Source organism: Helianthus annuus, chromosome 14 (genome assembly GCF_002127325.2).
Source record: "Helianthus annuus cultivar XRQ/B chromosome 14, HanXRQr2.0-SUNRISE, whole genome shotgun sequence".
In the NCBI taxonomy this organism is placed as follows: Eukaryota; Viridiplantae; Streptophyta; class Magnoliopsida; order Asterales; family Asteraceae; genus Helianthus; species Helianthus annuus.
The window spans coordinates 18,988,686-19,012,981 of record NC_035446.2 but is presented as its reverse complement, the minus strand read 5'-3'; the positions used below and the strand labels follow the sequence as shown (position 1 = coordinate 19,012,981).

The following is a 24,296-nucleotide window of genomic DNA, read 5'->3' as shown; positions in this document are numbered from 1 at the left end:
TAATGATCTTGTATCATGTGTAGACTTGTTTGGCACCATCCTATGAGATCAAAATTGTTATATAAGAAGCTTGAAGTTGTGAACATCACTTGCATTCATTTATAACTTTGCACAAGTTCACTCCTGGAGCTCTCTGGACAGCAAGCACTCTTCCTTAGGCTCTCTAATCTCAATTAGGACTCTTGTAAGTGTCCTTAACCCTTCCTAATTCGTTTTAGCTTAGTTAATTAGCTAAAAGTCAAACCATCGTAATTAAGGTTTGACTTCGTGATTAATTAAAATGTGCTCTGTCAAATCACGAATTAAAAGTACCTTTAAGTAGGTAATTATGTGGGTAACAAACCCTTAAAAGGGTATTTCCAGATTCCCACTCTAACTATGTTAATTGTCGAGTCAAAGCTTGTTATAAAAAGTCAACAGAAAGGTTATCTGCGAATTAATACATAATTAGCAATGTAGGTTGCATGCAACCTGTTTGATCATTAAAATAACTTGGTAATTAATGTAAGAACATGTTCCAACATGTTCAACTCGACAATTTTCAGTTTAGGCTCGGTTTGGAACCGAAAGTCGCAAAGTTTGACTTCTGCTTTGACTTTCAGTTCTGACTCGTTTAAGCCAAGATTAGGATTGCCTTAGAGCTTCTTTTGAACCTATTTACATGTTAGTATAACCCTCTGATATTATACAACTTGGTTCATTAGATATCCTATTCACATGCATGTTTCCGTTAATCGCTTATATGTTGACCAATATGCCCATTTGACCCTAAAACGTGATTTTTGAAAATGTAAAAGGGTAGGCAACTTAGCTACTGATTTATAAACTTGCACCCAAAATTTGAAGTCAGTTTGAGGTCTAGATTAAGAGTTATGCTCAATAGCGTAATTAAGAGCTTCTTTACTAATTAAATGGCGTAAATTATGTATAGCCTATCAAAACCCAAATTTTTATACCAAACTCTTTACCCACTGTTATAAAATAATATTTTGGGATTTTTGGAGATTTTTATTTATTTTTAAGCTGAGCATAACATAGTGTTCTAAGATTAATTCGGTTTATGCCGGTTTTGCCCTTTTTAGCCATAAAATGAGTTTTACAAATCCTTTTGACCTCAAACCAATTTCTACTGATTTGTTATGATAAATAAATTATTTTGAGCCTTCTGGAATATTAAAAATATCAACTTTTTACAGAAAACCCGGAAATGGCTCCAAATCGCCTTTTTAGGCATTTTTAACGTATAAGTGTGCACTAGAACCTTATTAAGCTTAAGGGTTTGAACCTACTGATGTAATTAGTGAATTTTTATACTTTAAACAGTAGGAATATGTTTTGAACTCAGAATTCCAGAATTGACCTTTTAGGCACATGTGAAATTACCAAAATGCCCCTACGGTGCATAGTAAGGTTAAAGATAATAAATTTCACATAAATTTGATACCCTACTGTTATAACTTAGTAAATTAAGTATAGTTACTAATTTAATCAGACCTGTAACTCAGGTTATCATTTTAAACCTTTTACACCTTATAAAATGACCAAAACGCCCTTATGAGGCATAGTTTTGGTTTAAAATCATTTGGGGCATAATGGAAGGTATCATTCTGATATCACAACATATTTTTAGCATATTGACTTCAGAAACTTGTATTTGACTCTTATGGTTACTCGTTGCGCATTATACGCGTTCGGATCGGCTTTTGTGACTAGTTTGGCCATTTTAGCCGAAACGGGTCAAACCATATCTTTTTGGTCTCAAAATCCAGAATGTGATTATGTTACCCATATAAAACAAGTGTGCAAGCTTGTTGGGACAAAACCACATTCTAAAACGGTCTTCGCCTTATTGTGCGTTTAAAACCGTAATCTTTATATAAAACTAACCGGTCTAAGCTTAAGACCCGTTAGGATTCTAATAGGTTATTAAAACCTTAATTTCCAGATCTAGGAGCCCAGTAAAAGCTACGTGCACTCGTTATATTTGGTTTATACTTTGCTCAGGTAAATACGTTTAACTTATTTTCCCTATACGGGCTTGGGGTACGGTATATAAAATACCGCTTGGTCGGGGAATTGACCTTAACCGGTCTTGGTTATGTGCAGTCAAATTAACCCGTTTAAAAATGCTGTTTTGTTTGTTTAACGCCTTTGGGGGCTTAATGACCATGTCCCGGATATCCTTGGCATCATTCAAAGAATGGCCACGACCTTAGCACTCGGGTGTAGGCGTACACCCGTAGTGTTGTACAACATGTATAATCGTCGGTACGAGAGAAGTCTCGCGGCGGAATTATATTAAGTGGTGCGTCTATTAATCTTTAACCCGGCATGACCCGGGCTACCGAACGCAGAACGAACATGTAATTCTTTTACAAGATTATTAAGCAAATAATTATCCCAAGTTATAAAAAGTTTTATGCCACGAGCATTTAAATCAATTTTAAACATTTTCAAAATGAGTCAGTTAAATTGTATTTACTAGTGTAAACTGACGTATTTTCCAAAAAGACTAAGTGCAGGTGCTACGCGTAATAGGCTGGTCACTCCTTAAGCATCCATAGAAGTCTCGCAAGCTTAGGATGCATGAAATCTGTTGAAATGAAGTTTCCTTTTTATTTGATTCTGCCTGTGGATTCTATTTCCACATTTTGTGATACTCGAATATTACAATAATTTAAGTTGAAATGAATCTATCTTTGCTTCTGCTGTGCATTATAATTTGTGTTGTTTGACTATGATGATATCAACTACGTCACGATAATCCCCCACCAGGCCCACTGGTGACACGTGGAAATTAGGGGTGTGACAATCGATTTGCGTGTGATCACGGGTGCGTGTTCGAGTCTTGCTTTGCGTTGCGTTACGTCGCATCACAGCTATCGAGGAGAGTAGTGTAAGTCCTCACTTGACGTCATCGTGAGCGTTAGTGTATGCGCTGTGTTGATAAAGTATGCGTAATATGCGAAAAGATTGTGAAATAACTTTGTAAGCGATATAGTTATATTATGATCCGAATCTCTGGTGCTAGGTATAACGAGTAGTAACAACGCACGAACGTTCGGGTTGTTACAGTCTCCACTACTTTAGTAAATTTCGTCCCGAAATTAATCCACAAGGAGGGTTGCGAGGATTGATGCCAGTGAGGAAGCGATAAGAAGCATCAAGATAGGCGAGCGATCGATCGAAAATTGACGAGTGAAAGCATTGTGGAGACTAGACGAGAGCGGCGAGTAAGGCGATTCGTATAAGGATGGTAACTCACGAATAGGCGATCCAAAAGCGTTTTCATTTCTCGAAAAGTTTGATTAATTTGATGCGAAAAGGTTTGAAAACATTGGTTTTATGAAAATTTCCTCACAGTGCAGTGTTGAACTGTATCAATGTTCACACCAGTGCTTATAAGAGAAGTTTTGTTAAGTTATTAAAAGATTTCAAGGTAACAAAACTCGTCTTACGACATTTTCTCATCACGCGGCGTTAACTTGAGTCGATTGTTACACCATCGTCATGAGAAAATCTTGTTTTGTCAAAGGTTTTGATTAAAATTTAGGAATTTCTCCCTTTGTTTCGTAAAAGTTTTGTAAGAAAAAGTTTTGTTGACACAAAAGGTTTTAATAATACCACAAATTTCAGTTTAAAGTTGGGCCCCACATGGCACCTTTCCACGAAAGTTTGACAATATGGATAAAACACTTATATATAGGAAGTACCAACGGTGTATCCACCATGCTTTAGCCATATGGACTCCGTCCCGTGAAGCAGTGTCACATGTGTCAACATTGTTCTGATAGATTTTCGTTCCCTCGGTCCAAACGAGGAATGGTTGGACCAAGTTTAGAAGAAGGGTGGGATGAACTGAGTGATGAAGCCATTTACGAACTCAGTTCAGCGATACGAGCGAGTGCGATAATCGGTAAGCAGTAAGCGATGAGCGATGAACGAAAACGAAAACAATAAGTGAAGACGGGGGCGATGAGCGTTAAAGCGAAAAGCGACGAGCGATAAGCGATAAACGTCAAACAATACGCGATAAGCGATAGAGTGGTAAGCGTCTAAAGCGTTGAAGCGTTAAGCGTAGAGTGATAACGAGTGTGAGATAGATTCCAGCGATGGTGCGATTTTGAACGTGTTGACTTACGAAAAGTCTAGCGATCACACGCTTGAGTTGCAATGAGATTGTTACGCCTTGCGATGTAGTTTAGTGTGTCGAAAATAGTTTCAATAGTATACTTGGTCTAATATCTTTCAACGTCGCATGGCACTTTCTTCACAAGAAATTGGTTGGCATGGCGAAGCACTTATATATAGGAATTACCAGCGGCGTATCCACCATGCTTCAACCACACTCCTCTGTCCCGTGAATAGGTGTCACACTGTGTTGACATGGTTAAGACGCTTATGTATAGGAAGTACCAGTGGCGTATCCACCACGCTTAACCATGCTTTTAACGTTATGGCATCATTGAAACTTACTACGATCTCCGTGCACTGACCACAGTAATCCCGTGTGCACCCGTGGTTATTTTGATCCTTGCACGTTTATCGTACCTTATTACAAGAACGCATAGTGGGGGTAAAACACATCATATAGTATATAGTGCTAGTATATAGTTTGTGCGCGAGTGCGAGGGGAAGAGAGAAACAGAATCAACATTGCATCGAGTAGTAGCATAAGTTCCACACATGAATATTTAACAATCGAAAATCGTATTATTACAACATCGTTAAGAGCATAGTCGATGTTGCGATAGAAGACTTTTGCGGAGACTGCGATTGTTGCTGGCGTTCCTCAAGTTCGTGGCCTTGTGCGATAGTGCTGGGTAAGATAACCCAGAGAGTTGCAATTTGCGCAATAGCGACAGTTAGCTTCTGCCGGGTGATGATACGTACACATGTGACATAGGGAATGTGTTCCAGTGTAGGCGCGCTTCGAGTGAACTGGGACTGCTCGGAGAGGTTCAGGATTCGGAGTTTCTTGGTGTGAGTTTGTTGCTGCATATTCAAAACTCGGGTTCTTTCGCTTGCGGCTGGGCTCGTCGGTGTCTTATGGTGGCATGTCGTTGTCAGATGAGTCAGTAGAATAGTCGGTAGCATCGGTGGATTCATCAGACGACTCGGTAGTGCCATCAGATGAGACGGTGATAACTTGGCTAACCTTCTTGGTGGGATTCTTGGAGAAAAATCCTTCTATGACTCGTTTGTCGTTCATTTCTGCAGCCAAATGATAGGTTTCTTCGATGGTAGCAGGTCTCACAGCCTCGACAAAATCACCCACACACTCAATTAAGCCGCGAATGTACTTCTTGATGGTTTTTCCTGAAGTGTCGACTTGACTTGGACAAATACTGCTAAGCTGTTTGAACCTTGCTGTGTAGCCGGCATTGTCACCTTCGACTTGTGTGATTTTCCAAAACTCGTCTTCTAGCTTCTGGACTTCGTGGGGAGGGCAGTATTCTTTCTTCATGAGCTCCTTCAACTCATCCCAGGAAACGGTGTAAACTGCGTGGATCCCACGTTTGTTACGTTCGGCTGTCCACCAGTCGAGTGCTCGCGATTGAAATACTCCGGTAGCGCATGTAGTACGAAAAGGATCAGGGCACCCACTCTGAAGAAGGTTAACCTCGATAGAGTCGAACCACTGGAGTAGCTAAGATACACCTCCTTCACCAGTGAAGACCATCGGGTCAAAGGCTTTGAAGTGTTTGTAGAGGAAGGCAGATTGCGGCGCTTCCGTCTTAGAGTCTTCCGAGGTTCGAGAGTTGCTGAGAGAGTGAACTTGAGTGACAATTTGAGGAATGACCATGGCCACTTCCTTAGCCACAAGCGAGGCAATCCTCTTATCGGCGCTTTGTCTAGCTGTTCGTCTCGAGGTAGAATCGTTTGAAGACATCTAGACAAAGAGAGATTTGGAGTGAGATTCGATCATGATGATTTTCAAGTTTTTCGATGCGATTGAGCACGTTCAAAACTTGTTGCAGGTAGTATAGTAATACGTATTCACATAGGAGACACGAGATTCCTAAGTTCTCACACAAGTGATTTGTTTGTATATATATAAATAGGTGTAGTTTATACTTATACACATACATGTCGGTGTAGAATACGCGAGGGTGCGTTGAAGAGAGATAGAGTGTCACGACCCCCGACCCACCCTGGACGGAATCGGGAGCCGCGAGCAGTCCAGTGGTACCCGTGGTATCTGATTTATGCGGCAGCGGAAGTCTTTTATTACAAGATCTTTTCACCGTAAAAATGCTCGTTTAATATATTATACAAAGTTTTAGGGATAAATTCCCATAATTTACAATAAGTTGATTTCACCCAGAAATCATTATTTTCCAAAACAAGTTTTATTTATTTATTCACACTGAGCCACTTCTCTGAGCTTGTAGTGCTTTACTGCACTTTTCCTGGATCACACAGATCACCTGAAACATGTTTGAAAAAGGTTTTGTCAGCGGGGAAATACTGAGTGAATCATTCTGTTTTCTAAAACGACCCGTTAGTTATAAATTACAGTATTAAGGGGAATTACAATGTTTCTGATATCAAACCAACTACCCACAGTATTTGTCACTCGACCAACCATTGGCTAGCCCATTTGTCCAATGGTGTCTGTGACTGTGGTCAGATCACCCCTTGGCCAACCGTTTGTCCAAGTGTGACGGGAAATAAATAATGTATACAAAACCCCACATACCGGCTGTAATATGGTGATTACATAGACTTAATCCCTGTAATTATAACCTTTGAAACTAACTTGGAGTTTTGTAATACTTACTCACAAACTGTGAGAAAACAGTTTAAAAAGAAGAATGACTCACATTGCAGATTAACGAGCAAGATATAAGCCTACTGATTAGCCTTGATTAAACCTAATTTAACACAATGCACACACAGGCAGGTTAGTAACTAATACAGCAGTTACGTCAATTCACGAGATTAAACCCTCACAACGATTAATCAGTGCAATACTCGATAATTCAATCGGATTCACAACGAATAACAGAGCATAGTCCGAATTCGAACAGCACTCTCATATTCAAGTCGAAATCACGACAAATAATCAAAGTACAAGCTCAATTGAGCAGCACCTGGACTATCGTTGGATAGTTATAATCGATCGGACGTTGAATCGTAATAGCGATCGAGTTATTACCCTGATTGCGGCAGCACCTCGTGATTCGTGTGTGTTTTGTATTAAACAGTGTATAACTCAACGTATCTTTCTAATTTTTACGTCGAATGAACAGCAAACTGCAAGTCCCAAGGCCCTCTACATATACCCGAAATGTGCACCTCCCGCGTGTCGCGGAAGAGTACGCGACATCTGTCGCGTGTCGCGGGGCACACCCCTATGGCCTAGGGTAGCCTTGTTGTGGGTATAGGCCTGCTGAGTCGCTGTTTTGAGATTTCAGAATTTAGACAACGTATTTCGAAGATAATTATCATTTAGGGTTTATCCCCCTTGAGTTTTAGGGGCCCTGATCCTGGTTCCGATTGTTATGAAAATTTTAGGGTTAGTGCAGAATTACTTGGGTGTCTTAATTAGGGTTTCCTTATTGACTAATTATTGTCCTAATTATTGATTTTAGTGGCAGTTGTTACATCCTCCCCACCTTGAGAAAAATCTCGTCCTCGAGATTTACTGAAAGATGAGGGTACTTTCGCTTCATTTCTGATTCCAGTTCCCAAGTGTACTCTGGTCCTCTCTTGGATTCCCGTTTGACTTTTACTAGCACTAGTCGTTTGTGCTTGAGAAACTTGATCTTCCGGTCTTCTATTTGTAGGGGTTTCTCTATGAATTTCAGCTTTTCATTTACCTCTATATCTTGAAGAGGTACTACTAGGGATTCGTCTGATAAACATTTCTTGAGATTGGATACATGAAATACATCATGTACTCCAGCTAACTCTTCTGGTAGTTGTAAACGATAAGCTACTGGTCCGATTCGTTGGATCACTGGGAATGGTCCAACATATCTTGGACTCAGTTTTCCTTTCTTACCAAATCGTACGACTCCTTTCCAAGGAGATACTTTCAATAGTACTTTGTCTCCTATCTGGAATTCGAGTGGCTTGCGACGATTATCTGCATAGCTTTTCTTGCGATTTCTGGCTGTTTTCAATCTCTCCTTGATTTGAGTTATCTTGTTTGTAGTTTCTTGTACAATTTCAGGACCTGATAATTGACTTTCTCCGATTTCTGCCCAACATACTGGAGTTCTGCACTTACGTCCGTACAATGCTTCGAATGGTGCAGCTTCGATGCTTGAATGATAACTATTGTTATAGGAGAATTCAATTAATGGCAAATGGCTATCCCAATTACCACCAAAGTCAATTACACATGCTCAGAGTATGTCTTCTAGAGTTTGTATTGTCCTTTCACTCTGTCCGTCTGTTTGTGGATGATAAGCAGTACTTAGATTTAGTCGAGTTCCCATTGCTTTCTGAAAACTTGTCCAGAAATGAGATGTAAAACGACTATCTCTATCCGATACAATGGAGAGCGGGACTCCATGTAGGGATACTACTTCGTCCACGTACAGTTGTGCTAACCTTTCCATGCTAAAGGTTTCTTTCATTGGTAGGAAATGAGCTGACTTGGTTAATCGGTCTACGATTACCCAAATCGCATCATTACCTCTTTTGGTTTTGGGTAACTTTGTAACAAAATCCATTGTTATGAGTTCCCATTTCCATACAGGCATTTCTAACTGTTGTAGTAGTCCTGAAGGTTTCTGGTGTTCAGCTTTAACTTGTGAACAAGTTAAACACTTGGATACGTATTTGGCTATATCCTTTTTCATTCGTATCCACCAGAAATTATTTCTTAAATCTTGGTACATCTTATTATTTCCTGGGTGCATGGTATACCTAGATTTATGAGCTTCTTCTAAAATCTTATTTCTTAACTTTCCTTGCTTAGGTACCCAAATTCGTTTCTTATGGAATTTCCAAATTCCATCATTTCCTTGTTCTAGTTCTTTTAGGTAACCTTTCATTCCTTCAGCATCATCTTTGATTGCTGTTTTCCGAACTTCTTTGATTTGTGCCATTAAATCTACTTGTAGATTTAACCTCAGAGCACGGACTCGTTTCTGTTTCTCATGGTACTTACGACTTAAGGCATCTGCAACTACATTTGCCTTTCCTTCGTGATATTGGATATCACAGTCGTAATCACTTAGCATCTCCATCCATCTTCTTTGCCTCATGTTTAACTCTTTTTGCCCAAATATATATCTTAAATTCTTATGATCTGTATAAACAGTAAACTTACTTCCATACAGATAATGTCTCCATATCTTAAGGGCAAAAATTATGGCTCCTAGTTCTAGGTCATGAGTCGTATAATTTTCTTCGTGCTTTTTCAATTGTCTAGAAGCATACGCAATTACCTTCTTGTGTTGCATTAACACACATCCATAGCCTAATTTTGAAGCATCACAATATACTTCAAAGTCTTTTGTTCCTTCGGGTAAAGCTAAGATTGGTGCATTCGTCAATCTATGCTTTAAAATCTTAAAGGCTTCTTCTTGTCTAGGTCCCCATTCAAACTTAGCAGCTTTACAGGTTAACTTAGTTAATGGTACGGCTATCTTAGAAAAATCTTTGATAAATCGTCTATAGTATCCAGCTAAGCCTAGAAAACTTCTTATCTCCATAGCTGTTTGTGGGACTTTCCACTTTGTAATTGCTTCTATCTTAGCAGGATCTACATGGATACCTTCATGATTTACCACATGACCTAAGAATTGTACTTCTTGCAGCCAAAATTCACACTTCGAGAATTTGGCATAAAGCCTTTCTTTTCTTAACAAAGTTAAGAGAACGTGTAAGTGTTCACAATGTTCTTTTTGGCTTTTGGAGTAAATAAGTATATCGTCGATGAAAACGATCACAAATTTATCCAAGTATGGTTTACAGATTCGATTCATCATGTCCATGAATGCTGCTGGGGCATTCGTTAATCCAAAGGGCATGACTGTAAACTCATAATGACCATACCTAGTTCTGAAGGCAGTTTTAGGTATGTCTTCTTCTTGTACCTTCAACTGATGATATCCAGATCTTAAATCTATCTTAGAGAAATACCTAGCTCCTTGCAATTGATCAAAAAGATCATCAATCCTAGGTAGTGGGTATCGATTCTTAATCGTAACCTTATTCAATTCTCTATAATCGATACACATTCTCATCGATCCATCTTTCTTTTTCACAAACAATACTGGTGCACCCCAAGGGGATGAACTCGGTTGTATGAATCCTTTGCTTAATAATTCATCTAATTGCTTTTTCAATTCTAGCATTTCGGTAGGTGCTAATCTATATGGTGCTTTGGCTATTGGTGCAGTACCTGGAATTAAATGAATTCTAAATTCTACTTCTCTATCAGGTGGTAATCCAGGTAATTCTTCTGGAAAAACGTCTGGGTATTCTGAGACTATTGGAATATCCTGAAGTTCCTTATCTTTAGTGTTAATGTTTACTGAAATCATATACACCATTTCCTGCTTTCTCGAATAGCTTGCCAATTTCATTACTGAGATAAATTTCAGTGGCTTTCGAGGTTTATTTCCAGTAATTACAATTACCTCTCCTGAAGGGGTTTGAATTTCTACTGCATTTTTGTCACATAGGATTCGTGCATGGTTGGCTATTAACCAATCCATTCCTAATACTACATCGAACCCGGCTAAATTCATTGGTAACAGATTTGCAGAAAACTTATGGCCTAATAGTTCTATTTTTCCTTCTTGCCAGACTTTATTTATTTTCACAGAATTTCCTTCTGCGGTTTCAACTGTGAAAATTTGCCTAAGAGTGGTTAAAGGTAACTTAAGAGCTTGACAAAATGAAGTATTAATAAAACTTTGGTTCGCACCAGAGTCAAATAATACTTTTTCAAATACGTCATGTACTAGGAACGTACCAGCTATCACATCTGGAATGAGTTCGGCCTCTTGAGTGGTCAGCTGGAATGCGCGTACATTCTTCTTGGTTGCTCCTTCAGCTGGTTTAGCTTTGTTGTCTACTGGTTTAGCTAGCTTAGGACATTCGGATTGAAAATGTCCTCTTTATCTGCAGTTATAACAAATTCTTGTTTTCTTCCTGCAGTCTTCTTCACGATGTCCTTTTGCCTTGCAAAAATTGCAAACTATATTGCATTGTCCATAATGCTTCTTTTTGCAATCTCTGCAGAAAGGAGGTGATGAGGATTGCCCTGTTCCTCTTTTCTTGATATTACCCATACGAAACCCTTGGGTAATCTTCTGAGCTATTTCCTTTTTCCGGTCTTCTTCTCTTGTGCGCACCAATTCATCCGTTAGGGTGTTAGCTAATTCTACCGCATCGTCAATGGTACGAGGTCTCGCAGCTTTAACGATGTTTCGGATTTCACTAATTAACCCCCAGATGTAACGGGAAATGAGTACCGGTTCTGGCGAAGCCAGGGTTGGCACCATCCTTGCGTATTCAAAGAATGTCGAAGTATATCCTCGACAGTCTACACCTAACATACGATGACTCAGGAACTTGTTTGCCATTTGTTCCTTCTCGTATTCGGGACAGAATTTTCTTTCGACAAGACTCTTAAATTCTTCCCAATTCATTGCATAGGCTATCCTTCTCCCTTTTGCCTGGAGGACCGTGTTCCACCATTCTAGTGCTCCTTCTTTGAACAGATTTGATGCATACATTACTTGATCCTCTTCGGCACATTTGCTTATTGCAATTACTGCCTCGGTTTTCTCTAACCAACGCAGTGTTGCAGTTGCCCCTTCATTACCTGCAAATTCTGCAGGTTTGCAAGCAAGAAATTCTTTGTAAGTGCAACCAGGTGTTGCAGCTTTTATTCTCTTAGGGAGTGGGGCCTGTTGCGGATCATGATCGTCATGATTGCCGCCTCCATTTATGCTGTTACTGCCGTTATCTTCTGGAATACGTTTACTAGGAATTAATTGTGGTTCGGCAGGTTTCTGAACAGCAGCCACAATTTCTGGAATAGCATTGGCTATCCCTTGGGCGATAAAGTGCTCAATATCTTGTCGGGTTATATATTGATCTTCCGGTTCTTGCTCAGATTGATTTACTTCATTAATTGGTTCATTATTAGCGTTTTCCATGTGCTAATTAGTAGGAATTTATTAGTGTCTAACTTATTAATAACAATTTAGCACAGATGAATACATAAATTACTACAACATACAAACATAACCAAAATTGTCGATTTCTCGACTTTCATTTTGTTATGGTATATTGTATATGCCTCCGTACACACCATATCTTACAAGGTTTTATTGCCCATTTTACAGAATCAGTTTTACTATATTAGTTATAATACAGACAAACTTCTTCCAGCCCTTCCTATCTTTTGGTCCACTGGCAGTTTTAGTAACGACGCTCCCTCTCGTCGTACTTCCAAGAGATCTGCTCCCCCATTTCCCGGATCCTATTCCCGGTGCCTATCAGTTCTTCACCAAACTGACGTAACTCACCTAAATTTTCATAGCTCATTGGCGGATTAGGGATAGGTTCTGGATCAAACTGTGGGAGAAAACTATAGGGACTATTAACTATATTTTGGAATTGCCAGTCATTAGTCCACCATTCCTCCATTTGGCCTAATGGTCTGGTGTGAACTAGTGGGTCTGGAATAGCTGGTCCTAGGTTTAGTGGGAATTGGGCTGTAGCAGGATAAGAGAAAAGATTATCGTTGATAGGCTCTAGAACATCACAATTATCCAGTAGGCGGTCTATTTCGTCCGGAAACGTGATTTCCTCAGACTGTTTAGAGCTTTCGCCAATTTCTATTCCCTTTTGCTTAAGATCTATTCCTATTTCCTTTTCTGGTGGTTTCGAACTTTCTCCAGTTTCTATTTCCTTTCCCTTGTTCATGCTCACAGGATTTTCTATTTTAGGAAGTCTCCTAGTAGTTGGTTTCCTACGGCGTACTTTCCTCCACCCTACGTATCTTCTCTTCTTTTTAGGTTTGGCTTTTTCCAGCGGTGGAGCTTTGAATTCCACAGATTCTTCTATGTCAGCAATGTAACCAGTAAAGTCGTAAGAGACTTCGATAGGTACTAGGGATGAGCATATGCCACCGAATACCGATCCCATACCGATCCCGTACCGATCCCGTACCGATCCCGTACCGATCCCGATCCCGATCGGTATCCACTTTTTGGCGTTTTCGGTATCGGTACGGTACGGTATCGGTATTATACCGATACCGACCCTCAAAATACGGTATAATACCGATACCGTACCGTACCGATACCTAACCGACATGTTTCGGTATCGGTATCGGTACCTAGTTTGGGTGAAATTCGGGATCGGTATTAAGCGGTATCGGTATCGGTTCAGTATCGGATACCGATATGCTCATCCCTAATAGGCACTGGATATAAGTTGAGATTCTGGAATGCTTCCGATATCTCATTCATGCTGCATAGTATATATGCAAAATACAAGAATGCAATGTTAAAACTTTGGAACAAAGTTTAACAAACAAACACTGAAGTTTTATTGCATACTAATTTATACAAAGGACAATAGAAATAAACACACTAGGACTTTATTTATTTACTGGATTGTGATTTCTCTTACTAGACCCAACTTATCGGATATTTAGAGGTTGGCATTTTCTGCTACAGTAGCTAGTATATAGAGATTTGCCTATTTCTTGTCTATTTTATCTTCCCAAGGTGTACTATTACCCAACTCTTGGACTTCTGGGTTAAACCTAACTCTCTTGGTTCGGGGTTTCTTTTTCTCCTGACTCTTTTTAAGTATCGAATCCCTTTTCTCTGGGGAAAGAGGATTCTCATAGTTTGCCTTGCGGACAAAGATTCCTTCTTCTAGGTTTACTGGGTTTTTAGAAGAAGATGCAATATCTAATTTGTGGTAGATAGCAGACAGCTTTTGTTTGCCCATACTGTAACTAACAAATAATCAGTTAGTACAACAAATAATCACAGAATGATAACTAGTAGGATTAAGTATTTTGTCAAATACTTAATTCCGTAATAGGCTTAAATCAGTGGCTCGATCAGTGGCTCAATAGTTATTAATTATTAGCTCTGATACCACCTTCTGTCATGACCCGCGACCCACCCTGGACGGAATCGGGAGTCGCGAGCAGTCCAGTGGTACCCGTGGTATCTGATTTATGCGGCAGCGGAAGTCTTTTATTACAGGATCTTTTCACCGTAAAAATGCTCGTTTAATATATTATACAAAGTTTTAGGGATAAATTCCCATAATTTACAATAAGTTGATTTCACCCAGAAATCATTATTTTCCAAAACATGTTTTATTTATTTATTCACATTGAGCCACTTCTCTGAGCTTGTAGTGCTTTACTGCACTTTTCCTGGATCACACAGATCACCTGAAACATGTTTGAAAAAGGTTTTGTCAGCGGGGAAATACTGAGTGAATCATTCTGTTTTCTAAAACGACCCGTTAGTTATAAATTGTTGGTGCATTACATCTGCTGATTACGTCTTGTATCGAGTCATTAGTCTTAAATGTTAGATCTGGGCACAACATACGAGAAATAGTGAGATTGTATTAGTTTTAGGGTTATGGATCGCTCATAGGTACATGGTGATCTTGGGCCGCTTATGTGTCAAGCATGTGGATCGCTCATTAGTCATTTAGATAGTTGGACCGCTTTTATGACATGTACCTGGATCGCTTATTGGGCCTGTCCAATAAGCGGTTCCAGATCTCTATAAATACCCTTAGAGCGATCTCATTTGTAACGGTTCCTGATTTTCGTACCGAGGTGCTGCCGGATCGAAAACAGATTGTACTCATCGTCAAATTAATAGAAAAAGAGTTTAAAGTGATATACAAGCTATTCCTACGTCATTTACTTGTTTTCCGCACCTGTACTTGACGAAAACAGCTCTGAACGACTCGTTCGGGTCATCAAACGATCCTACAAGTGGTATCAGAGCTTCAGGAAGAGGAGTTCTACAGGAAATAGCTGAAAATTGTCGAAAATTCTATCTTCTACTCATTCTTTTTCAGTTTCAGATATTTTTCACAGTCGAAATTTGCTCAAAATCCCTGAGATTGTGCGCGATGGTATAAAGACAAACCCTTGAAAGTTTGGGATTGTAATTCAAAGAAATAGTGGGTCAAACTGTTGTCCGAAGTTGGATCGCTTTTCTGAAACTACTCTGGATCGCCTTTTGGATCTAGCTTGAACCGCTTATCTGTACGTGTTTAGGACCGCTCATTCGTTCGTTCTGACTTGAATCGCTTATCTGAACCGCTCGAACAACACTTGTGAACCGCTCGAACAACACTTGTGAACCGCTCGAACAACACTTGTGAACGGCTCGAACAACAACACTTGAACCGCTCGAACATAATTAGTTTGGACCGCTCATTAGGTTGAATTTTGATTGGATCGCTTTTGTGATTGTTGTTGAACCGCTTTTCCGTCAGCTGCATTGAATTTTGTGTTAAGTCAACATGAGTTCTGAATTCTTCAACGCGTTTGCTACACCGAGCACTCCAGCCGCGATTGCTCAAGCCATGAATCTTGAAAATGAGACGGGAACCACCCAGAAACCCCCTAAACTGATGAGTATTGAAGAATACTACAGGTGGAAGGATCGTTTTGAAAACTGGGTTCAAGCAAATCATCTTAGATCATGGGAATGTATCTTGAAGAAGTATGTGTTACCAAGAACAGAGGTGAATGTTATCAAGCAGATATCTGAATTTACAGATCAAGAACGTGCAATGTACAGAGCAGAAAAAATGATGATCAGTTTGTTACAGCAGGCGATTAAAGAAGATATATTCATTCTGTTAGAACATGACAAAACTGCTAAGTCAATATGGGAAGCTCTTAAAATCAAATTCGAGGGAAGTACGAGTATGGTTAAAAGCAAAAAGGCATTGCTTAAGAAAGAGTTTGATCTTTTTAGCAGTCTACCAGGAGAGGATACTAAGACGCTGATTGAAAGATATTGTCACTTAGTGAGATCATTAACAATGATTGGTGTTGATAAAAAACCTGAAGAGTATGTGGATAAATTGGCTGACGCGTTACCTCAGAAAGAGTGGGGAACGTATTTGATGATATTGAAAAACACGGGTGTTTATGACGGACTGACAATTGGGCAATTTATTGAAAAATTAGAGGCTCAGAATCTTGAACAGCAAAAGATCGCTAGAATGAACAGTTCTAGTGGTCAACAGGATATTAAAATGTACTATAAAGGTAGTGTTCCAGTTTCTGAAGCTGAAAGAAGTCCAAAGATTCAAACCGCTTTCAGTGCTGGAGATTCATCAGACAAAGTTGATCAGGGTTCAAACAGGAGCAGCAGCGGGTTTTCATCATTTCCAAGTGTGAATCCAAAAGAGACTAACACAAGCTTTCAGTCTCAGAGTACAAAAACTGGAAACGGATACGTGATTCAGTGCAACATAGCTCTCAACCTTCCAGAAGGTCAAAGCTTCTCTGAAGACACTGCAAAAGACCACATGGCACTTCTAGGTTCTGTTCTGTTATCTTATGAAGGTCTGGTTGCTGGTCGGATCGGAAATCCTATGCTCACCAAAGAGGATTACGATCAAATAGACGCCGAGGAAATGGAACTTATGGATATCAAATGGTGTCTTGCGAGTGTTCTTCGTCGGGCTGAGAAATTCAAAACCATTACCGGGAGAAATGACTTTCTTGATGCACATGTTTCTACTTTAGGTTTTGATAAATCTAAAGTTACTTGTTTTCGATGCAGGGAGAAGGGCCATTTCAAGCGGGAGTGCAAAGGAAGAGAAGCTAGCGGAGCACAGAATCCATTCGGGAAAGATGACTACTACCGCAAAGCTATCTATCAGCAAGTCGGGCAATCCCAGGAACCTCAGACAGCTCATGGAAGAAAGATTGAAGATCCCAAAAGAGCATGTTTGGTAGATTTCAGCTGGAGTGATTACATATCATCGGAAGCCACAGCAGCACGCATTATCGATCAAGATGATGAGAAACTACCAGAAGGTTTCAGTTGGGATATGTTTGTGGATGAGAAGGGTGAATACAAAGCTTTCATTGCCAAGATTATCCGAGAGCCAGATTTGTTTACTACTTGGATGAAATCGATTGGTGTGAATGTGCCAAGTGAGAATGAAAAGTCTGTATTATCTGCTGAAAATTCAGAAAGTACTGATGAACTTTCAGAAAGATCTGGAGAAATTTCAGACGGTTCAGATGAGAGTTTATCGAGTTCTGATGAGAGTGTACAGAATGAAATTGTTTCAGAAAAACCAGTTGTATTTGATAAAACACCTTCTGATTCTGGTGTTTCTGATGATGATTCTGAAAAATCTGTTCAGTTTGATCAGTCACCTGATCACAGCAGCAGTGATGATGAGGAAAAACATATAAATGTTGCTAAGTCTCATCTTTCTCCTGATAGTTTTCATTTATATTTTGCAGAACGGATGGAGAAACTAAAGGAAAAACGAGCTGCTCAAGAACAACAAACTAAATCTGAAGGTGATTTTCAAAGTACTGAGAATGTTGTTGAGAAGATTACTGAGGTTGTAAAAGAAGAAGAAAAGGTGATTGAAGTAGAAAAGGTGGTTGAAGTTATTAAAACAATCGAAGTTGAGAAGATTGTTGAAGTTGTCAAGCCGTGCGAGAAGTGCTTGGAAGCTTGCAAGGATTGTGAAGTCAAAAACGACATCATTGCTGAGTACGAGAAGAAAGGAGCAGTTATTGTTCAACCTTAATTATGTGAAAGAATCGTACGATATATTGAACAAAACAGTAACTGGTCTCCAAACAACAAATTCAGAAAGAGAACAGGCACTGACAATGATGAATGCAACTTTAATGTCGAAGCAAAAAGCTATAAATTTCTACATTGAAGAGAGTGCCAAATGGAAGCAAGAGTTGGAAACGGAAAAGATAGAGAATGAGAGAATTAGGAGGTTATTGTTAAGCTACACTACTTCTGATTATCTCATTGATCGTGTTTATCCAACTGTTGCAGGTTTGGAAGCCTTTCAAGACGAGAAGCTAAAGAAGAAGAAAGACTGTGGTAAGAAATCGACTGTAAGCTATAACAAGTGTCCACCTCCAATTTGGGATGGGTATTCACCTAGAAAACCAAATGAGGAACAACTTGCAAAAGCAGTCAATATACAGCTTAAAACCGACACAACTGACGTCTTACCAGAAAACATTGATGTGACGTTTACCTCATCCGATACTGATCATGAGTCTGAATTAATCAAAAAGGTGGTCGATCAGGTGTTGGACACTGATGAGGAGACATAGTCAAAGTCAGAGTCTGGAGGGTCAAAGTCGTCAGTTAACAGTCAAAATTCGTCGGTCAAACGGTGTTACAGTAAAGAATTTTTGTTATCAAAAGCAAATTTGGATGATGAAACATTCGAAGTTGTTTATACTTTGAATGGTTCTGACAAATTATATTACAACAAAGAGTTTCCGATAATGAACATCAAAACGGAACTAATCAACAAAATTTTTAAACTAGTAGAGATTAATATTCCTGAATTAAAAGTTTTGAACAATTTTGAAAAACCTAAAAAATATACTTCTAGAGTTCAACAGCGTTTAAACAAGAAAAAGAGTTATCATTCTGATCCTGGTGTTCAAAAGAAACCTAACCAAAATCGTAGCTACAAAAAGAAAGGTTTAGGTTTTATTCCACCAGAAAATGATAAAAATATGAAAAATTCTAAAACGAAATCTGAATTTGTGTCAGGTGGAAGCTCAGACAAGGAACAGAAGAAATCGTTCTGGAAACAGTCCAACAAAGAGTTTCTTGCTGAGAAAAAGAAAAATGGAGATGAGATTTGTTATCAAAGAGAGACTCGAACCTGTTACAGATGCAATGAAGTCGGTCACATTGCATGGAACTGTACAAGAATGCCAAAGTAAAACAGGGAGTTTCTCAGAAGATGAAAGAGAAAGTTGTTGATGTTGAACCACCGACTGAAAAATTGAGAATTTTTGAGAATTCAAAATTCGAGGATGGTGAATTTTCACAAAAGAACAAGTATGAGAAGAAAGGAAAAGACAACCAGGTGTGGGTTGCGAAGAAAGATGAAGTGAATGTTGGCGATGAATCTGGTTCCACAAAGCCAGAAGAGCCACAGGTTGAGAAAAAGATCTCAGTGAATGATGAGGAGTTTCCATCATTGAAGTTTGAGGAAGTAAAGAAGAAAGTGGGAAAAACTGAGATTTCGAATCAGTTTTACAAAGAAAAGAATGATTTTGATGTCGAGAAAACATTCAACGGGAATGTTAAAAAGATATTTGGGAAAATGTTGAGTGGAAGAGCAAAGGGGGTCAAAGATTTTTACGCCACGAAAAAGGCTACATACAACCCGACTGCTCAGGAGTTGAAATCCATCAAGTGTGAGAAGACTTGGATGGATGTTTGTTTTCCATGATAGTCAAAGGACTACGCCGGAGATCCCAAGTTTATATCGTGGATCATGAATCGGCATTTTTCTAGTATTTGAGATGTTTGAATGTTTGTGATTAATGTTTGGATGATTTTACAGGTGAAAGGACTACGCCGGAGCTTCCAGGTGGTTAATTGCGAAGCAGGAATCGGCATTCTGATTGATAAAATGGTGATGTAGACGTAATATTCCTACACATGGTAGTTTTTGGGTATCTAAAAGTGGTAATCTTAATCCCACAAGTGGTATTTGTGGTTAAGTCTTGAGATGTTTGTATACTTTGAAGTGTTTACATTTACAAGTGGTACAGAAGGTTCTTAAAGGTAAATGGTAAATCAGGGACATTAAATTGTACTTGATTTACTATTCATGGCAAAAGATAGACAAGATGATGAACCACATCCCCGTTTTTAAAATTGATTAACCTACAAGTGGTTGTTATCAACACAAATTCATTTTCCGGAAAAATCATTTTGATTAAAACAAACTTAAGTGTTTTGAAATCTAAATGAGAAAATGGTTTGTGATAGGGGGAGTTCAGATTGTTTATGCCTAGTGAATGGCGATTTGATGTGATTCAGTGTCAGTTGTCAAGTTTCTGTACAGTTTGTTGTTGCATTTTATGTTTTTAGTAGGTCATATATTTAGAAGTTTTCAAATTTTCTTTAAAATGTGTTTGCATTTTAGGGGGAGTAGGGAAATTTCAGAAAATCCAAAAACATTTGAAAATTTGAAAAAGCCAAAAACATGATAAAATTCAAAAATGAGTTTTGTTGCGAAAAAGAGGAAATGATAGTACATCAGTGGACTATCACGGCACGCTAAAGAATTGTGAAGTTAAAAGTGTTAAACAATCTTACTGCGGGTGTGTCAGTAGATTTTCGCACATTTAGTAAATTGATACGAGATATAAATCTAAATCTAAACTTACTTAATTTGTGGGTAACTATTCTTGGATATATGGGTAACCCCCGAAATCTTGTTTGAAAGGTCCCGTATTCTGAGATACTAGGTCTTTATACTCAGTGATATCTGGGGTATTATCCCGGGACTTCTGCTGTATGGAAGTACTGACCTAGTCCCCGGATAATACTTTCTGCAAATGCTTTGAAACATAAGCGCCGCCCTCAGCATGCTGATGAAACAATAAAATTGATAGTCGCTGCTGTTGTAATACAAAAAGATCCTCTAAAGGGGACCCACCTAAAGTCGAGCCGTCATCTCTCTGCTGAACGGAAGTTCTGACCTGAGCTCTCACGGTTTCGCATCTAACCCCTTACAGATATCAGCTGTGGCATACTCACCTGTAAGACTGAATATTTGGGATCTGGATACGAGAGTATATTCAAGTGGAGTGATACACAATTAAGTTTAAGTCTCTAAAACATTAATATCGTATCTCGAATCGATTGAAATTTGTGTTGAGAATTTAAGTGGACAAACATACTGACAATCTAGGTAAATTGTTTAAAACTTAGAATGAAATCAAGCTTAACGGTGTTGGTGATCTGTTTCATAAACTGATATGATCCTCTTGCACGAACTCACAAAAATATTGTGTGTAAATAGTTTATTTCTGCATTTTATTTTCTCATATTGAAAATCCAAAAAGATTTTGTGTATGTTTTAGCATAAATTTTTGAAAAAGTCAAAAAGATTTTCGACAACTGATGTTGGAAAACTGATTTTCAAAATTCCGAGTGCTAAACATGATGAACAGTATTTGAGGGGGAGTGTTTGTGTAAATCTAACAGTTTTCGTTAATTCTAACCTTCTTCAAGTGGTTCATCATAGATTGGTGAAAGAGAGTCATGTGTTGGTGCACAGGTTGTTGATATGTGATGAATCTAGAAAATTTATTTCTGGGTTAAGATTGTGCAGGAATCAAGAGATCTGATCAAGAGAATTAAAGTGTTTTTTAAAGCTAGGTTATTTGATTCCGAAGGCCTGTGTAGATCAGACAACGATCCTGAAGATGTTGCTGAAGATCAAAGGAATGCCAGCAAATCGAGAGGGGGAGTCTGTAGATAGAGAAAGAAAAGCTCGAAGACTGATCAAGACTGAAGATGTGAAGATACAGCATGGTGTGACTCGATAGTCGACTCCATCAACATCTGAGGGGGAGTCTGTTGGTGCACTACATCTGCTGATTACGTCTTGTATCGAGTCATTAGTCTTAAATGTTAGATCTGGGCACAATATACGAGAAATAGTGAGATTGTATAGGTTTATAGGGTTTGGACCGCTCATAGGTACATGGTGATAGTGGGCCGCTTATGTGTCAAGGATGTGGACCGCTCATGTGTCAACATGTGGACCGCTTTTATGACATGTATATGGACCGCTTATTGGGCCTGTCCAATAACCGGTTCCAGTAGCCTATAAATACCCTTAGAGCGATCTCATTTGTAACGGTTCCTGATTTTCGTACCGAGGTGCTGCCGGATCGAAAACAGATTGTACTCATCGTCAAATTAATAGAAAAAGAGTTTAAAGTGATATACAAGCTATTCCTACGTCATTTACTTGTTTTCCGCACCTGTACTTGACGAAAACACCTCTGAACGACTCGTTCGGGTCATCAAACGATCCTACATAAATTACAGTATTAAGGGGAATTACAATGTTTCTGATATCAAACCAACTACCCACAGTATTTGTCACTCGACCAACCATTGGCTAGCCCATTTGTCCAATGGTGTCTGTGACTGTGGTCAGATCACCCCTTGGCCACCCGTTTGTCCAAGTGTGACGGGAAATAAGTAATGTATACAAAACCCCATATACCGGCTGTAATATGGTGATTACATAGACTTAATCCCTGTAATTATAACCTTTGAAACTAACTTGGAGTTTTGTAATACTTACTCACAAACTGTGAGAAAACAGTTTAAAAAGAAGAATGACTCACATTGCAGATTAACGAGCAAGATATAAGCCTACTGATTAGCCTTGATTAAACCTAATTTAACACAATGCACACATAGGCAGGTTAGTAACTAATACAGCAGTTACGTCAATTCACGAGATTAAACCCTCACAACGATTAATCAGTGCAATACTCGATAATTCAATCGGATTCACAACGAATAACAGAGCATAGTCCGAATTCGAACAGCACTCTAATATTCAAGTCGAAATCACGACAAATAATCAAAGTACAAGCTCAATTGAGCAGCACCTGGACTATCGTTGGATAGTTATAATCGATCGGACGTTGAATCGTAATAGCGATCGAGTTATTACCCTGATTGCGGCAGCACCTCGTGATTCGTGTGTGTTTTGTATTAAACAGTGTATAACTCAACGTATCTTTCTAATTTTTACGTCGAATGAACAGCAAACTGCAAGTCCCAAGGCCCTCTATATATACCCGAAATGTGCACCTCCTGCGTGTCGCGGAAGAGTACGCGACATCTGTCACGTGTCGCGGGGCACACCCCTATGGCCTAGGGTAGCCTTGTTGTGGGTATAGGCCTGCTGAGTCGCTGTTTTGAGATTTCAGAATTTAGACAACGTATTTCGAAGATAATTATCATTTAGGGTTTATCCCCCTTGAGTTTTAGGGGCCCTGATCCTGATTCCGATTGTTATGAAAATTTTAGGGTTAGTGCAGAATTACTTGGGTGTCTTAATTAGGGTTTCCTTATTGACTAATTATTGTCCTAACTATTGATTTTAGTTGCAGTTGTTACAGAGAGCGAGGGCGAGAAATTAGACTTTAGTTTTGTTGCGAACATTCGGTTTTTGTTTTAGATTGCGATGGCTATGCGAGTTGTGTGTTTATAAATCGGGGGGCGAAAATCGATAAATCGAGAAATCGTTAAAGCGTAAAATTTAAATCTGTAGCACATAAGCGTAAATAAGTTCGGTAAAGCGTAAAACCGGCGAATCGTAGGCTAGAAAAAGTAGACAGAGTGCCTTGGGTGTTTAGGCGTCGACTACCCAAAGTAACTCAGCTATCCTCAACAATTTCGTGCACGCGTTTTATCTTGTAGACTATGGTGTTGTTTGTTTTTTCTGAAAAGCTCTTCTAGTCCTCTTATGTCTGTGCCGTGCAGACCACGCGCAGACATTTGGGTCTGCAGAGTGTTTGTTTTCTCGAAGACATTTCATTAAAAAACATCTGCGCCTCCTCTTTTTGATACAGATGTGGGATAACCCCTTCTAACCTCTTCTTCCATGTTCTTCTTGCCCTAGTATCATAAACACAAAACATGGACATTTTTCATCCAAAACAATAGCACATCTCCTCCACCACTGCCGCCGTCACCCTCCTCCCTAGCCCCACCTCCGTCACCCTCATCCCCAGCGCCGCCGTCACCCTCCTCCCCCAGCCCCATCGTCACCGGAGGATGATGATCGGTTCAGAGATATTTTTTTGAAAGGCTAATTGTATTAGAGATATATAGCTGTCATTTGCCTCTTCTTTGTTAGCCACCTCTTCCTGTTGTCGTTTATTTCTGTCTGAAATTTTTGGGGTTCTAGCTTCAAAGTTTCATTCTTCATTCAATTGGTAAGGTTGTATAAAGTAACTTTTTGAAGAAATCAGAGATCTGGTGAAGTAATTTGCGCCAAAAAATGAATGAAAATGTTGCTATTCAATGCTGTATGACTTTTCATTCAACCATCTTTTTTTTTTAAATTGAGTTTTTTGATATGGGTTTTGAAGGAATTGAAAAGGGTTTTGGTGAATTTTTCTATTTTCGTCTGTAGGTGATGAACATTTGTCATTACTTTATATTCTGAAAAATGTTGTTTGTTTGATTGATTGTGCTCATGATGGTTGATTGTGTGGTATAGAAGGTATTCATTTGAATATT

General features: G+C 39.1%; 1 protein-coding gene across 1 annotated transcript in view; it reads right to left on the bottom strand.

Annotated features, from left to right (window-relative positions):
- LOC110906477 (transcription factor jun-D-like) overlaps positions 1–23,816 on the bottom strand; it is a 39,110-nt gene extending 15,294 nt beyond the window's left edge. The window contains exons 1-2 of the mRNA XM_022151603.1: positions 23,721–23,816; positions 23,646–23,669 (exon numbers count right to left, since the gene is read on the bottom strand). Of these exons, the coding sequence (XP_022007295.1) occupies positions 23,646–23,669; positions 23,721–23,816 (120 nt within the window). The remainder of the gene's footprint in view (positions 1–23,645; positions 23,670–23,720) is intronic.
- Positions 23,817–24,296: the final 480 nt, after the last annotated feature.